The sequence below is a fragment of the Balaenoptera physalus genome, assembly GCF_965194825.1.
Source record: "Balaenoptera physalus genome assembly, chromosome: 14".
In the NCBI taxonomy this organism is placed as follows: Eukaryota; Metazoa; Chordata; class Mammalia; order Artiodactyla; family Balaenopteridae; genus Balaenoptera; species Balaenoptera physalus.
Window position 1 is genome coordinate 79,475,230 of NC_138893.1, and position 17,841 is coordinate 79,493,070.

The 17,841-nt window shown below is 42.9% G+C and overlaps 1 protein-coding gene and 1 long non-coding RNA gene across 7 annotated transcripts in view; both read right to left on the bottom strand.

Annotated features, from left to right (window-relative positions):
* Positions 1-17,841, bottom strand: part of RPS24 (ribosomal protein S24) — a 596,901-nt gene that overhangs the window by 512,556 nt on the left and 66,504 nt on the right. For 4 of the 6 annotated variants that reach the window (XR_014253619.1, XR_014253620.1, XR_014253621.1 and 1 more), the window contains exon 5: positions 5,456-5,592. Coding sequence is in view for 3 of the 6 variants with exons in the window: in XM_082425795.1 (XP_082281921.1) it covers positions 5,461-5,592 (132 nt within the window). In the remaining 3 variants the exon portion in view is untranslated. Of the gene's footprint in view, positions 1-1,623; positions 2,804-5,455; positions 5,593-17,841 lie in introns of those variants that run through there. The other 2 variants (XM_082425792.1, XM_082425794.1) reach the window with 2 other exon arrangements.
* On the bottom strand, positions 10,395-12,710 carry LOC309643233. The gene is made up of 2 exons (XR_014253644.1): positions 12,292-12,710; positions 10,395-12,255 (listed from the first exon to the last, which is right to left on the bottom strand). It is a non-coding gene; the product is annotated as an uncharacterized lncRNA (long non-coding RNA).

Genomic DNA, 17,841 nt, shown 5'->3' on the forward strand with positions numbered 1-17,841 from the left:
CCAAAAGGGAAATATATTCTGAAACATGCGAAAACAAGCCTACACACACACACACGCACACACACACACACACACACACACACACACAAAACTCACAGCAGCACACAAGCAACTCCCCAGCTCATTCTCCAGAGCCCCAGAAAACCTCCCTGCCCTTGGCAGCCAGGCCATGGAGGGCCCCCCCAAATCCCCCACCATCTGGCATTTTTGTCTGCAAAGCACAGGCTCTTCTACCCTGGGCTGCCTGCCCACCCTGCGGATGAGGCCAGGCGCTGGCGAGGGCTGCCTGGGCTTTGCCTCCCTGCCATGGTAACCACACACACACACACACACACACACACACACACACACACACACACACACACTCCCAGCCCTGCCTGCCTCCTGGCCCTGCCACAGTGGGCTCAGGCCAGGCCAGCCTTGCCTGTCAGCTCTGTCCTAACCCCACCTTCCCCACACACAAGCCAAAAAGGTAGGGGGTCAGGGAGGGGGCCAGGGAGGGAAGAAGAAGCCACAGGGCAGCAGCAGGACTGGAGGGAGGAAGCAAGGCCCTGAGGGGGGCATGCAGGCAGGTGGCAGAGAGGGCCTCATTTGCTGGACCATCTGTCCTGAGTGAAGGAAAGGCAGCCAGCTCTGCAGGCCAGGGCCCTACTATACATACACTCACACATGTACATACCCACACACACATACATACACAACTATACGCACACACATATAGACGTCCACCCACGCACACATACCCACAGAATCCTACACACACAAAGATACACTCACACACATCCTCTCCCACATATGCACACATAAATGTACACAAATGGCAACTGCACACACATACACAAACATGCATACCCACCTATATGTAGTCATATACTCACACCCGTGCATACACCCAGGCACAGAGATAAACATAACCATGTGCACACATGTGCTTAAACTAACACCCATATGTAGTCAAACATGCATGCAGACTTATGCACATAATCACATACTCTCACATGCCTACATTCTCTCTCACATGCACCCACACACCCGTGCACAAATACATCCGGAGCTCTTTCCCCATTGTCATCCTGCCAGGCTTTGAGTCATCTGTCTCCATTCTCTGTGCCCCCTTCATACTCCATACCCCTTTCAACCACCCAGCAGTCCTTCAAGGCCACGCCAGACTGCCACTCTTGTCAAGAAAGCAAGGGGTGGCAAAGACTTGATGGGTAAGAGTTTAACACCATGGCGAGAAGTATTGATCACAGTCTTGTTCTGGGGATGCTTAAAATGGAGGGAGAAAGAGAAGTCAACTAACAATCAAAGAGGGAAGGAGGGGACAAGACCAGTATTTCCAGCTACCTCCAGGGCCTGAGGCACTGTTAACACACTACTTGATTGTCGTACGGAAGATGATAGGGTACGCAGGCTCAGGGCACTGAGCTGGTTTGAGTCTTGGCTGTACCACACCCTGGCTGCATGATTTTGGCTTCTTAGGATCTCTGAGCTAAGATGGGGGTCACACGTTCCTCACCAGGGTGCTGTACAGTCTCACAAGATCACACCTGGACTGCGACCACCTGGCGCCTGGCACACGCTAAGAACTCAATAAACCTTGACTATTTTACTCTCATTAACTATTATCCATATTTCAAAGCTTTATTAAAGAACCGTAATCCAGGTGAGGGCTCCAGGTTATTTCAAAGTATCTTCTATTTTGAATGAACCAAAATGGTGTCCATGGGCTAGACTCTTCAATCAGTACTGCCTGACGGTATTGAACATCCACTGTTACCTGATTATGTTCCCCACATGCAGCCCTGGAGGAGGAATAGCCTCTGTTCCCAGAAAGCTTAGCTTCCCCTAGAGAAGAAAGAGAAGCTTGGAAGCAAATACAATAAAAGGAAATAGATGAAAAATGAAGAAAACAACCCACATCCATTTGCACATAAGGAAAATGACACTCGGAGAAGCAAAATGAAAATTTGCCCAAGGACACACAGCTGGATAAAGGGCAGAGCAGGGACTTGAGCTCAGGCTTGTCTTGGTGTCAAATTTCATGCTCTTTCCTCTGTACATAAGTGCTCAAGCAACTTCACTTTTAGAGCAAATATAATCTCTGGCAGATTGGGTGGTGGGTTCCTAGCAAGCATGGTCTAAACCCCTCAGAGTGACTCAAATGTGATGAAAATAAAAAGTCATAGAGAATGGATAAAGAAAATAAAATGAGAAGTTTTAAATTTCTCATCCATAAACAAAGCAAAATACATAAACAACCCAGGAATGGCCCTCGCAGGAGATAACACTATGCATTTTTACAGAAGGACTCACAAGACCTGAATAAATGGGAAGATATGCCATATTTCTACATTTGAAGACTGACTATGAAGAAAATGTTCATTTTTCCAAGTCTACACAGAACTTTAACCAACTCTAATCAAAATCCTAAGGGAATTTTTTTTGAACGTGGAAAAATGAGTCTAAGTTTCATATGGAAGAATGAATAAAGTTGGGCAAGAAAATATTGAAAAAAGAAACATAGTGATGGAACTAGACATACTGGATATGAAAACTTATTTATACATCTATAAAATTTAAAATGTCGGTATTAGTGCAAGAACACACAGGTCAATAAAACAGTATATGTAGCCGGAAACAGATATTGGTACATGCGAGAACTTAATATCAAATCAAGGATGCTTCACAAACCAGTGAGAACAGGATGGATGATTCAATAAACAGACCTGGGGAAATTGGATACCTGGGGGAAAATCCTGTTAAAAGTCTCACTTCACAGCATATATTCAAAAAAGCAAACCTAGGAAGAAATATAACTGAATATTTATCTAACTTCTCTCTAAACACAACTACAAATATTGGGAGGAGCCACGGTAGAAAAGAACAAGATTGAACTATGTACAAATGTGAAACTTCTGAAAGACAAAAATCAACATAAGACAATGGCTGCAGCTGGATGATGTGTACAGGGAGGCGTTCATTATTCTTTTCACTCTGCTTTTGTGTATGCTTGAAAATGACCATAGTTAAAAAGTTTTTTAAAAACATAAATTTAAAAGGCAAACAACCATAGGGAAAAATACCTTTACCACCCGTACGGCATATAAACATCTTTAAGGTGTGAAGTGCTCTTCCAAAATGACTAACATAAGCATCAGCAGACAGGAGGTGATTGTTTGTGGATCACCCTCTGAGCATCCAATCCCCCTTCCTTCTTCCTCACAGTCCTGGATTTCTATTGAAAATCCACAGGTTCTGGGGATGCTGACTCCATCCCCAGCCCTGAGGAGATCTTGTGACCTGGCTACACCAATCAATGCATCCCATTCCCCAGCCACTGTGACTGGCTTGGAAGGGGCATGTGACCAAGCCAGCCCCAACAGGATGAACCTCAGGGCTTCTAATAGGAACAGGGACTGAGAAGTTTCTTCTTTCCTGCTGGACTTTAATGGAGCCTCAGAAGCTCTGGGAGAACCCTGGGTACTGGGAGTGGTGAGAAGTCTCTCTGAAATAAAGCTAACACTGGGAAGCTGAGCCAAGAAGAGACGAGAGAGGGGAGGGCTCTGTGATATTTTTTTGACTCCTGGACCAAGTTTCACCTAAAGCTATACCTACTCCTATATAAATGCAAATGGACAAAAATTCCATTTTTTATGGGTTTCCATTACTTGTAACCAGAAGCAACCAAACTAAAATGAATGAGCTGAATGAGCCTGAATGTGTAGAGATCTCCAAGCACGCCCCCCAGCAGGAGGCAGACGGCAGATGTGGCACGTGCTCCACAGGTGGGCAAGGAAGCTCAGCGAGCGCTGGTGTGGGTAGGCTTCCCCTCACTCGGAGGTTCGGGAGGTCTCACCTATGCTTTGGTTCCAGGCTCCCCACAGCGCCCTTCTCTCTCGCTCTCTCTGAGGGAGTAGACTCAGACACCACTTGGGCCCCCGGAGTGACCACAGCAGGCAGCCCTCCCTCAGTAATATAACTTGCTGTGCCCAGGAAGGTGGTGAAACATCTGGGGGCAGGTGCTCTTGGGTTATTTTACTAGGGATCCATAATATGCAATCTGAAGCTTCCTTCTCCTGCCCTGAGTTTGGAAAGCAGGTCAGAGACTCTTCCAGCAGAATGCAGCCTCACTGGGGTAGTCAGCGTTGCATGGGGGTGACCAAGAGCAGCGGCCAACTTTACCAGCCATCTGGGTGGGACGTCTTCAACTTCACAGGGCCAGAATGGAGCCTTCTCTATACACCCAGAGAGGACCAAACTCAGGGGCAGTTAAATCAAGACACCTGTTGGACAAACCCAGTGGCCAGGTGTGTTCATCCACGGTGGTGGACCTTCCTTTGTAGACATGAAATGTCCAGGCCCATATGCAGGGTGCCTCCAGGCATCTCAGTCCCCGAAGTGGCCTAATGAGCATGATGTTGGGGCCAGTGAGGACGCTGATCCTCCCCCAGGCGTGGGGAGGCCTGACGGTGTGAACTGCCCCCTGCACAGGGTCTGTGCTGAGAGGCCAGAACCCTCAATGCCCCACCTTCTGTTCCAGGCCCCTGAACTCTGCCCCAAAGTTGTATTTGCCAAATTTGCTTCTAGAAAGCCCACTTTTTAAGACAGCTCTTTTCCATAATCACTCTTAACATTTTTTATAATTATTTATTTTCCTAGTTGTTATTTTTGCACTCTTTCTAATTCCATTTTGAACATAATATTTGATAGAGATGAAAGAATCTAACAAATGTGTTAAAATGTATAGTATGAAAATGACCCCCCCACCTCACCACCCAACTTAGAAGCTAGACCATCACCAGTAAGGTGTAACCACCTATCCCATCCCCATACTCTCCCCCACCCAAAGCAGCCAAATCTCGATTTTTGTGTTTATCATTCATTTATGTTTTGCATAATTTTTTTCACATGAGAATGATTTATAAAATTGGAATCAAACTCTGTGTAGTCTTCTGGAGACTTGCTTACTTCACTTAATATGTTTCTAAGATGTATTCATGTTTTTCCAAATAGCTGGGGTTTGTTCGTTTTCATTGCTGCCTTATATTCCTTTGTGTAAATGTCTTCTAATTTATATAACCATTCACCAGTCTACAGACATTTAAGATGTTTGAGTTATTGGGGGTTTTATGCTGTACCAAACATGCTCCTAGAAACATTCCCGCATGCATCTCATGGTGCCCACATGCAAGAAGCTCTCTGGGCATTGCTGGGTCAGTGTATATTCAAATGTTCAGTTTCACAAGATAAGGTCTAATTGCGTTCCCACATTCTCCCTTTAAGTGTGTGGTTACCTGTATTATTATTTCCCGTTACTCACTCCCCAACCCATAAGGGGATTGATTATAAATCTCTCCTGATATCTGTGGCATGCAGTGTCTTGCTATAGAGGACACCTCCCTGCCAACTGACTTGCATTGACTAATGGAACATGAGAAGAAGTGCCAAGTACCTTATCTAAGCAGGAACTCTAAGAGCCATCACAAGGTTCCGCCTTTGCTCTTTTTCCCTCTGCCATGAGATTCTCATGTCCCAGATGGGAGCTCTTCCATCAGTCTGGATCCTAAGATGAAGATGCATGGAGCAGAGCTGCAACCAACATAAATGACAAAAGATTTTGAGTGAGAAATAAAACTTTGTTGTTATAAGCCATTGAGTTTGGGGGCTGTTTGTTACTGCATCATAATACAGCAAAACCTGACTGATACAAGATGTTCCACTAATATTTACTGAGCATTTCCCATATGTCAGGCACGTGCTGGGTTCTGTGAAAGCAATGATGCCCAAGAGAGACAACGTTCGTGGCCTCATGGAGTTCAAACTCTACCAATAAGCATCAGGTCCCAAAGGCTCTAGAGATTTCCTAGTATAACTCTCAGGGACAAACTCATTAGTTAGGACTCTTTCCACCAGAAGCGACATGCTTGATAAAGAAACATGTTCACTGATTCTCAGAAAGTCCAGAAATTACACTTGAAGCTGGGATAGATCCAGAAGCAAATAATATACTCAGGGCCCATTCTTTCTATTCTCTCTGTCTCTCAGCTCTGTTTTCCTCTGTGTTTGTCTTCACTCTCAGACAGCCTCTTCTCTCGTGGTGGCAAACTGGCCACCACTAGATCCAGGGCACTCCTTCATAGCTCTAAGACCACCAATTCAAACAAAGGTCCTGGGCCTGACTCCCAGAGCCAGATTGGGCCACAAGCCCATCCCTGAACCAATCAATGTCCAGGGAGATTAAAATACATTTATTGGCCCAGGCCTGGGTCACGTGCCACTCCTGGACCTGAATGGGATCACCCTACCCAAATTATGTAGGTCAAGAACATGGTAGGGGTGGATGCCCTCAGGAAAACTTAGGGCACTCTTTCTAGAAGGGGAAACAGATGCTGGACAGGCAAACCACAAATTTCCCTAAGCAATTTCATTCCCCTTAACAATGGTACACCGGAACCACAGAAATTGGCTTGTGAGAGACAACTAACTGTACATCCCTTCCAAACTCCATATTCAGTGGCATCGCATTGGTGTGAAACCACCACCATGAAAGTATTTACATCATAGGAATAGACAAGCACTACACATCAGGGCTTTCATTTTCCCAGAGGTTGTTACACATTTACTAACACACCACTGCCCCAACCCTAAGTTTCCTATTGGTTATAGTTCCAGCTCTGCCCCCTGTCACAGTGTCATTGGGACAAGTCCCTGGCCCTCTCTGGGACTTGATTTTTCCCAATTGTAAAGTGAAGAAGTTAAGCTCACTCCTTTTGAAGGTATCCTCCATCTCTGACTTCTGTGAGACCCTGAAGTGTGTGTGTGTGTGTGTGTGCGCGCGCGTGTGTGTGCATGCATGCACACATGCACGGAAGTTTCTATTTGCTTTCTCTGCATCATAAATCACAAATGCAGTCCTTGGCTATAAACTCCAGTATAATTTGGTGAGCTGTACCTCTTGACTTGGGCTATTAAATCATTTTCCCTCCAAAGGTACACATGTTGTGGCATAAGGAGCAAACTGCTGACAGATGGTGGAGAAATTTCGCAGGTCCATAATTGAGACTTATTTTCATACACACGCCAGTTTGAAATCTAATTGCCAATAAAATAATACTGTGATACTGCCACATCTAATACCTCCGCCACTCTCCAAAGTTACACTTGAATCCACTAGTAAATTCTAATCTCCCAGAGAAAAATATTTCCCCCTCTCCATCGGAAGAGGAGTGCAATAAATCCACGTACAGTAGTTCATTTTCAAATGTGAGCCTCCTTTCCCTGGTCCCCAAAGAGCCCTCACTTGGCTAATGTTAGTGCCTGCCTGAGAGCTGTAGATATTCTTTGTTTACTTGACAGAGCACAGATGTGGCTTGGCGAGTCTGCAATGAGATCTTTAGCAGAGAAATGCTCTGATGGGCCAGGTTCCTCCCCCTTTTGGAATGACCCAGTACCATGCTTTGGAGATATTTTACCCCAGCTGTGGGAAAGTGGCCAGAGACCCAGCACCACCTGCTGAGCAAGGGAAGGTGGAGGAGCCCCGATCTCCCCTCCCTGCTTTTCTATTTTCACCCTCCTGATGAAAAGGTTTGAGGATAGATCGATCCAGATCAATTGGGGCTGTAAATAAAAAATGGGCTTTCAGTGGGATGAAGGCGCGCAGGGGCAGGGTTCATTTGTGTCTACTGAAAAACGCAACCTGTCACCCAAACCACAAGCCTGCTGCTAATAGCAGTAATAGCCATCCTTCACACATCAGAGCTTTGCCTGGTTTACAAAGAAATCGTTATTGCGGGCTGAATCTATGCCAGGTCTGTGCCGAGCTCAGAAAGGGTGTGGTAAATACAGTGAATATGGTCCTTGCCTACACAGTCTTTACATTAGCCCTGGCAGGTGGATTATTATTTTCCCCATTTTACAGACAGTAAACTGAGGCTCAGAGTGGCTAAGCAATTCTTCCTTCAAGATACACAGTGATTAGCAGTGGTGAGATTCAAACTCAGATTGTCTGACTTAACTCCAAGTCCAGTTATTTTGTAACAAGGATTAAGTGAGACTAACTACGGAAGCTCTAAAAAGTTCAGTTCCCTTTCTCCCACCCCAGCCCTACCTCCACCTGTGGTCTTAGTTCTTCCACCTGAGACCACATCTTTCCCACCTCCCACATACAGGCCTTTAAATATTTGAAGATTGTTATCACAGTCTCCTGAGGCTTCCTTTTCCCATGCAAAACACACTCAGTTTCTTCAGAAATTCCCCAAATCATCACCTGACATCTAGATCACTACTTCTCAAATGGTAGTAAGCACAGGAAGCATCTAGAGAATTTGCTGAAGTGCAAATTTTGACTCAGGAGTTCTGGGTGGGGCCTGAACATCCGCATCTCTAACCACCTCCCAGGGGATGCAGATGCTGTTGGTCCATGGACCGCACTTTGAGTAGCATCCACAGGGCATAGACCTGCACTGTCCAATATTGACAGCCACTGGCCACATGGGGCTACTGAGCACTTGAAGTGTTGCTAGTGCAACTGAGGATCTCAATTTTTATTACACTTAATTTTAATTATTTAAATTTTAAATTTAAAAAAAAAGCAGTATGAAATACTTTCCCACTAAATACACACTTTTGTTTCGGTTTCACTTTGACCATTGAAAATTTAGAGTCTGAACTGAGATGTGCTGGAAGTGTAAGATACACACTGGATTTCAAAGACTTAGCACTTAAGGGGAAAAAAAGAATAATATCTCATTAATAATTTGTTTATATTGATTACATGCTGAAATGATAATGTTTTGGATAGACTGGGTTATCTAAAATATAATACTGGCTACTAGAAAATTTTTAATTTTAGACAGATAGATAGATATATAGATAGGTAGACAGATAGACATGGCTTGCATTGTATTTCTGTTGCACAGCCATGGTCTAAATCATTCACCAGCCTCACCACTTTTTTTTTTGGCTGAGCTCCATCTTACCAACATTCCACTGATACGTGGTCTGGACACTGTACTCAAACTGATACCACCTGAGGTTTATTGGGTTGTTTTGCATGAGTTTGGGGGGCAACCACATCACATCAACCCCTGTGTCTTTTTGGCATGACCTGACATTCATCCAGCTCTCCTCTAGCCCCAACATGTACAGTCTAGATTTATCATTGTTAAGACAGTACAGTTTTCCCTATTCAGTCTCTCCTGTTTGCTTCAGCCCATTCTTCCTGACACTAAGGGTCTCCCTTGCATCTTGATTCCATTATTCAACATATCCTTGTCAGCTTCACAGCTCCCTCATATTTGGTAAGTTTGTCTTCATGTCTTAAACCAGAGCAGCAATTAAATTGTTAAAGGAGAAAGGCCACATCTAGAGATTTATCTCAGACCCCCAGAGCCCTGCTTCCAGAATGACAGCAACCCATTCATCAACACCCTTTGGGTACCACACTTCACTCTACCGTCTGTGCTATCCCCCAAATCCTCTTCTTCCTCTATCTGTAGCAAGGTAAAAGAGCTTGTCCACAGTTCAGCTGAAATTCCATTTCCCAAAAACTTCCGTAGGGAAATAACCATGGATGTATGAGAAAATACAGCCAAAAGGAAGTTTGTAACAGTGCTATTTATAATAGAAGATAGTAAGGAACAACTTCTACGATGTCTACAACAGGAATTGGTTAAAAGAGAGTACGGTAAGTCCACCTACTGTAATGATCTGCATACATTTAAAAAATGATGTTATAGAAAAATATTTAACGACATGGAAAATTGTCCTCAATATATTTAAGTGCTAAAAGCATGTTACAGAACAGTATGTAAAGAACGATAGTGTTTTTAAGTATGTATTTATATTAAGTTGGAAAAAGACTGGTGCAAAAATATATCAAAATGGTAAACATGGTTATCTCTCGATGATGGACTTGAAATCACTTTTATTTTCCATGCCAAGTGTTCTGCTTACATTATCTTGTTAAATACTTGCTGCAACTCTGTGGAATAGGTAAAATCATCTTCATTTTACAAGAAGACCAAAACCAAAGCTCATAGAAGTTATCCAGCCTGTTCCAGGCCCCTCCAGAGGAAGCACAGGGCCATCGGAGATCCGGTCCCCCTGGCTAAGTCCAAGGCTCTTCCCCAAGACCCACAGTGTCCCTCCTATGGGGTAGGGCCTGGAGGGTTCTGTAAGTATGGGATATCCAGATTTCAGCCAAATGTCTGATTACAGCCATTCCTTCAATCTGTGCTTTAAATCTATTCCCCTCTCACCTACTTGAGGACATAGCTTTAGCCATCTTTCCCCTCTCTCCCATTCATCATATGCCTCCTCACTACTGATCATTCCTTTCAGCATACAAACATGCTCTTATTACTTATTTGTTTATTCATTCATTCACTGGTTTATTTATTAAAAAAAAAAAAAAAAACAGCCTCTCCTAACCTCACTTTTCCCTCCAGGTACTACCTAATTTCTCTCCTTCCGTTTAGAGCAAAACTCCTTGAAAAGGAGCACAAGGAAGTATTCAACAAATGGTACCAATTTTTAGGAACCCCATCAAACATGGAAACGAGATGACAGGGTGGCCAGCTTTGCAAGACACAATTATCTCATTTGCTGCTCAGAGCCAAAGACAGGACATTCTGCCATTTTACAGCTGATGCCCACTTGCGAGGAACAGCTGAACTGGCAGAAGCAGCTTCAAACCCATGGCCCCTGGTTCCCAGAGGGCATCTACAGAGAGGATATGAAGAGGCTCCCAGGACCCATGCCCCAGGACGTACGCCGCCTCTTTTAGAAGAGCAGCAGTGACGGCTCCTCCCCAGGATGAGTATCAAGCCCAATCCAGCCTGTTGTGTAAATCATAAGAGTATCATAATTTCATGCTTTCTGAGCACTTCTGTTACCTGCCTAATGTAAGCGCATAGTCTCTGGCATCAGACAGACCTGCATTTGAACCCTAGCTCTTACCATCTGTGTGACCTCGGGAAAGTTTTCTAACCTCTGAACCTCCATTTCCTCAACTGTAAATAAATCGTCATGAATCCACAGAAACGACAAAAGCACACTGAAAACTTGGTGCCTAGCACATAGATGTCCCTAAAACCGTACTGATTAACAGTAGCTATTGACCTTCACAACAGCACTGCACTTCAGGGTAGTGTAGTGGTAGGGTCCCTTTCTGTGGGGACTGGCCCTCCAGACAAATGCCACCTTCAATGAGATGTTTCCCTTTTGGTCACCAGCCTATCCCCTGTATAGGGTGAAGCCTCTAGTCTCAAGTCATACAGAAGAACACACAACTCTGTTAGAGTACAGTGGGATTAATTCCCATGCAAAAGCTACCATGGGATTATAAGAGCACATTAGGATTACAGTGACATAATTCAAAAGGATTCTAGGGGGTTGACTCCTAGGTACTCAAGCTTGTGAAGACTTGCTTATCTCCATAAGAGCATGGCTACTCCCAGGCAGCCCCATAAAAGCGACGCCTCTCCAGGGCACACAGTGCTGTCTGAGATCCTGCTATTACACCCAGTGATGGAACTTCCCTCCTGCCCCTGAGCACACATGGTGGACACACAACTTTCTCTGCAGAGACCTTCCAAGATCAGGCCCCACCATCATTGTGTGCCACACCCTGCCTGGAGGAGTAGGCCTAGTAATTCTTTGCTCTCCCCGGGGATGGGGCTGCTCCCCATCTTCCTCGGCTACATCTAAAGGGGCTAGAATCTGCAGCAGTCCTCTGTGTTTGCTTTACTGACATCTGGGGAGGGTATGTTCTCTGGGTGAGGGCCAACTTGGTTAGAGGAAAAAGGATCTGATCTTGGTTTCTCCTTTGGACTAAGAGAGAATCCTCTGACTCCATGCTTGAGAAGGAGAGGTCTACCCCTCAGTGCCCACAGCCACCTGCAGACCGCTGTCCCCCTACAAACTTTCAGGAAAGTCTCTTGCTCCTGGCATTCCCCAACCTCATCACCATCTACCATGTTTCCCAAATTGTGTTCCACAGATACTAATCCTACAAAATGCTTCACTGACTAGAGGTTCCATGGTCCCATATGTTTGGGAATCACAAATCCTATACCTCCATCCTGCAGATTCACCAGATACAGAGGTGTGTTAAAAACTAGAATTTCGTAGTAAAGATACCTGGCATTTCCCAAACTTCCTCCTCCACAGAACCTTTGTCACAAGAACGCCTATTAACATTTGCTTGAATTGGAACTCAGTGGAACACACTTTGGGAAATATTCTACCAGCCTATGTGGAACACACTTTGGGAAATATTCTACCAGCCTATGTGACACTCTCTCACTCTCCTAGTAGCCTCACCACCTGGCACAGATTCTCCTTCTGCTTGCCTCCCTTCCTCCACAGCCCTTCTCCACTTTGCCGCTTCTTCAGGTGTAGTAGAAATGACTTTCTACTTGCTCAATATCCTTTATTCTTCTTCTGATAAAAATACCTTGGACTTCCCTGGTGGCGCAGTGGTTGAGAATCCACCTGCCATTGCAGGGGACGTGGGTCCGATATCTGGTCCAGGAAGATCCCACATGCCGCGGAGCAACTAAGCCTGTGCGCCTAGAGCCCGTGCTCCACAACAAGAGAAGCCACCACAATGAGGAGCCCGTGCACCGCAATGAAGAGTAGCCCCTGCTCGCCGCAACTAGAGAAAGCCCGCGCGCAGCAACGAAGACCCAACGCAGCCAAAAAAGATAATTAATTTTTTTTAAAAAACAACTCATTTTCTTCTGGGACTATCCCTCCTCCCCCACCCTCAGACCATGTGGTTCAGCTCTAAAGGTTAAGTGGGACTTGGGCCTAGCCAACAGCATTGAATTCCCCTGGCCAAAGTAATCAGATAACTCATGGGCTGGGAATACCAGCCAGGTCAGTAAGACCCAACTCCAAAGTCTTTGCTGAAGCTTCAAGAAAAAGGAGCTCTGACTTCTGCTGACATTGCTCAGAAAGTAGGATGTAAACACAGAGAAGCTGTTGGCCATCTTTTGGAAAACCTGCCTGAGAAGTAAACCAACACAGAAGAAAGCGAAGCCTCAAGATATTCCTGATAATAAAATGGATCTAGAAATGCTTGGTTTCTTATACTTTTCAGTTACAAGAGTCACTAAATCCCTCCCTTTTCCCTAATCTAGTTGTGTTGAATTTCTGTTACCTGTAACCAAGTCAGTCATAATAATAGCTAATATTTTTTAATGTTTATTAGGTTCCATGCTCTGTTGTATATGCTTAACATAGATTTTTAAATGTAATCCTAATAAATATTAAGATATCAATATTAATATCATTGTTTATTCTATAGTTGAAAAAAATCAAGGCGCAAAGAGGTTAAGTAATTTGCTACAGTCCTCAGAACCAGTAAATGGCAGACCCAGGATTTGGATCCAGACCATTGCCCCAAACCCATCTTCTTAAGCACAAAGCTATCCAATTCTATAAGTATAATTAAGAACTCTAAACAATGCAGCAGTCTCCTAGCCCAAACACTGTGCCCTATCCTACCCTTAATCAGGAAGAATTTCAGTGGCTGATTAATTAAGGAAAAGTTGGCCTCAAGTAATCCCAGGATCAGAAAACCCTTTCAAGTCCCAACCAAATTCCCAACTCGTCAACTCCCAATCAAATGCCCCACCTCAGCTCTTCTGAAGTTTCTCTCTTACTTTAGATTCCCTTTGATGTGATTTTCTTCAACAGCATCCTTCTCAACTCAAAATTTCTTTTCAGGTATTCACTCCTCCAACACAACTCTTAGAGTAAGGCCAGGCACTCCTCGGTTCCAGGGCTAACCATGGACAGGTGTCCTTGACCCTCTACTGCCCCCTTCCCTGGGAGCTGACTCCTTCAGTTTAATTGTCCCAAAATGGAAAAATGACTTGGTATATTAGAGTACCACAGCATGATGAGATACTCTGTAACTAATTTACATGATGCTATCAAGGTGTTATAGCAGCAAAAGGAAATACTAGTATTCAGTGTAAAAAGTGGAATACAAAGTTGTGTGTGAAGCAGAATCTGATATGTGAATACAGAGAGATCAACAGGTAAATGATAACGACTGGCAGGAAATGCATGAAAAGACTGGCACGTGTCCTTTCCCAGTAGGACAATGGGTGATCATTTGTTTGTGTTTTTCTACTCCTTTTTATTTTTCTAGTTTTCAACTTGTAAGCATGACTTTTAAGTGAAAAAATATTTTTTAAAAATATAGAAAATCACGTGAGACTATAGAAAATTGACTACTTAATTAAAACTATTTTTAATAACCATCCTTTCTGTTGTCTAACCTCCAAATATTTTTTTAAAGACCTCTATACTTACCGCCTCCACTTTCCTCACCCATAACCCCATCACTCCTCCCCTTTTGTTTTCTGACTTCTCCACAACATTCTTCCAAAGAGCCCCTCTGGAACATTGCCAAGTCAACTGGCACATTTCTGATCCTCTGCATCAGATAATACTGTTGATCACCATTCACTGTTTTAATGGAAAATTTTTAAGTGGTGATAATAGTATAATGAACTCCCATGAATCCATCCCCCAGCGTTGACCATTATCAACTCTCGGCCAGTCTTGTTTCATCTATATCCCACTCACTTCTCCCACCTGTTTTTTTTTACATGTTACATTACATACATCACATTTTCTCAAGTTTTCTGAAAAAATTTTTTTCCAATTTGATGAGGAATAGATGCACATTGTGGAAAACATAGAAATTCAGAAAAGTAGCACAATTAGATAAGAATTCTTTATTAATTTTTTTTAGCCCAGGATACCTGCAACCACTGTGCCCAGTGGAGGGCCCTGAGTAGCATGACGGTCAAAAGCAGGATTCCCTGCGGAACCTCCCGCTGGGTGACCCCTGGGCACAGAGCTTGGCCTCTCAGAGCCTGCTTCACTATCCCAGTAAGTATTCTTTTGGTTGTAAATAATAAAAACCCAGCTCAAATCAACTTAACTAGTTTATGGAATGAGTAAATCCAGAGTGCAATAGTTTCAGGCATGGCTGTTTCTAGGAATTCAAATAATGTCACCTGAGTCATATGTTTCAGGGTCTGGGGTGGGAAAAGTGGGGAAAAACAAGAACTCTGGCTGCACAGTCCACTACAAAGAGCCAGAAGCAAAATGATGGCTCATACTCCCATTACTCAAAATAATCATACTTGATGTTTTAGTATATTTGCTTCATCTCTTTTCCATGTACATTTTATCCTGCTTACATGCAAATTCTGAACCAGTCAAGTACTGCATCCTACAAGGTGCAATAGAGAACTGGATATTTTCAACAGCTTCATCACAAGAAGTAACCACTGCACGAATATGTTACTTGCAGTCATTGCAAGTGGATGTCCAGGAGAGCATGTTTGTAATGCCTGCCCTGGCTCTCTAGAACTGCCATTCTACAGCAGCAGTGCTGCCAAAAGAACTTTCTGCAATCACCCCTACTGTACAATATGGTAACCATATAAATATTTTGTTTGTTCTGATGCTATTATAAATAGAATTGTTTTCTTAATTTCATTTTCAGATTGTTCATTGCTAGTATTTTGTATTTTGATCTCGTATGCTGTAATCTTGATAAACTGGTTTATTAGTTCTAATAGTTTTTTTTAATTCTTTAAATTTTTCTATATATAAAATCATGTGATCTGCAAATAGACATAGTTTTACTTCTTCCTTTACAAGCTATATTTCCTTTTATTTCTTTTTCTTGCCTAACTGTCCTGGCTGAAATACAAGTGATGAGAGCAGACATCCTTATGTTGTTCCTGATCTTAGAGGGAAAGTGTTCAGTCTTTCACCATTAGGTATGATGCTAGCGGTGGGTTTTTCATGAATGCGGTTTATTAGGTTGAGAGAGTCCCCTTCTGAATATAGCTGCCAAAACAAATTCCCACAAACTTGGTGGCTTAAAACAAAAGAAATGGGGGACTTCCCTGGTGGTCCAGTGGTTAAGATTCTGCGCTCCCAATGCAGGGGGTCCGGGTTTGATCTCTGGTCAGGGAACTAGATCCCACATACAGGCCACAACTAAGAGTTCACATGCCGCAACTAAGGAGGCTGCCTGCCGCAACTAAGATCTGGCGGAACCAAATAAATAAATAAATAAATAAAATTTTTTTAAAAAAGAAAAAAATGTATTCTCTCACAGTTCTGGAGGCCAGAAGTCTGAAATGAAAGCGTCACAGGGCCATGCTTCTTCCAAAGGCTCTAGAGGAGAATCCTTTGTTGCCTCTTCAAGCATTTGATGACTGTAGGCATTCCTAGGCTTGTGGCTGCATCACTCCAATTTCTGCCTCCAACTTCAGATGGACTTCTTCCCTGTGTCTCTGTGTCTTTTCTGTCTCTTAGAAAGATACTCATCATCGGATTTAGGGTCCACTTGGGTAATCCAGAATCATCTCATCTCTAGATCCTCAACTTAATTACATCTACAAAGACACTTTTTCCAAACCAGGTGACATTCACAGACTCTGGGATCTGGACATTTGTGGGGTGGGAGGACCAGTCAACCACTACATCTTCTATTCCTAATCTGAAATTGTGTTTCAAATTCCTAGTATGAAAAAGTGCTGGATTTTGTCAAGTGCTTTTTCTGTGTCTACAGAGATGATCACATGGTTTTTGTCTTTTATTCTATGTATTGATATATTACACTGATTGATTTTCAGATGTCAACCAATCTTGCAATCTGGGATAAATCCCACTTGATCATGGTGTATAATCCTTTTTATAGGCTGCTGGATTTGATTTACCAGTATCTTGTTTGCATCTATATTCACAAAGGATACTGATCTGTAGTTTTATTTTCTTGTGTTGTCTTTTTCTGGTTTTGGTACCTAGGTAATAAGGTATCTGGCGTCATAGACTGTGTTGAGAAGTGTTCCCTCCCTTCTGCTCTTTGGAGGAGTTTGTGACTGGTATTAGTTTCTCTTTAAATATTTGGTAGAAGTCACCAGTGACGCCATCTGGTCCTGGTATTTTCTTTGTCAGAAATTTAATCACCAATTCAATTTCCACTTGTTATAGGTCTATTCAGATTTTCTATTTCTCTTGAGTCAGTTTTGGTAGTTTGTGTCTTTCTAGGGATTTGTCCACTTCATCTAGATAATCTAATTTATTGGTATACAGTTGTTCATAGTATTCCCTGACAATCCAGTTTATTTCTGTAAGATCCATATTGATGTTCTCTTTTCCATTCCTGATTTTAGTCACCTGATTCTTCTCTCTTTCTTTCTTGGTCAGTCTAGTCAAAGGTTTGTCAATTTTGTTGATCTTTTCAAAGAACCAACTTTCAGTTTCATTGACTTTATTGTTTCTCTATTCTCTATATTAAGTTTACTAAGACTTGTTTCATGGTCCAGCATATAGTCTGAACTGGAAGATGTTCCATGTGTACTTGAAAAGAACACGTATCTTGTTTTTGTTGGATGGAGTGTTCTATAGATATCTGTTAGGCCAAGTTGGTTTAGAGTATTGTTCAAACTTAATTTTGTTGATCTTCTGCCTCATATTATCCATTATTGAAAGTGGAGTACTGAAGATCCCCAACTATTATTGTTGAATTATCTATTTCTCACTCCAATTCTGCCAGGGGTTTTTTTTTTTTTCCTTCATGTTTTCAAAGTTCTGTTGTTAGATGCATATATTTTTATAATTGTTATGTCTTCCTGATGGATTGACCTTTTTAATCATTATAAAATGTCCTTCTTTGTCTCTAATAACAAGTTGTCTTAAAGTCTATTTTGTCTGATAATAGTATAGCCACACCAGCTCTCTTTTGTTTATTGTTTGCATGGTATATATTTTCCATCCTTAACTTTCAACCTA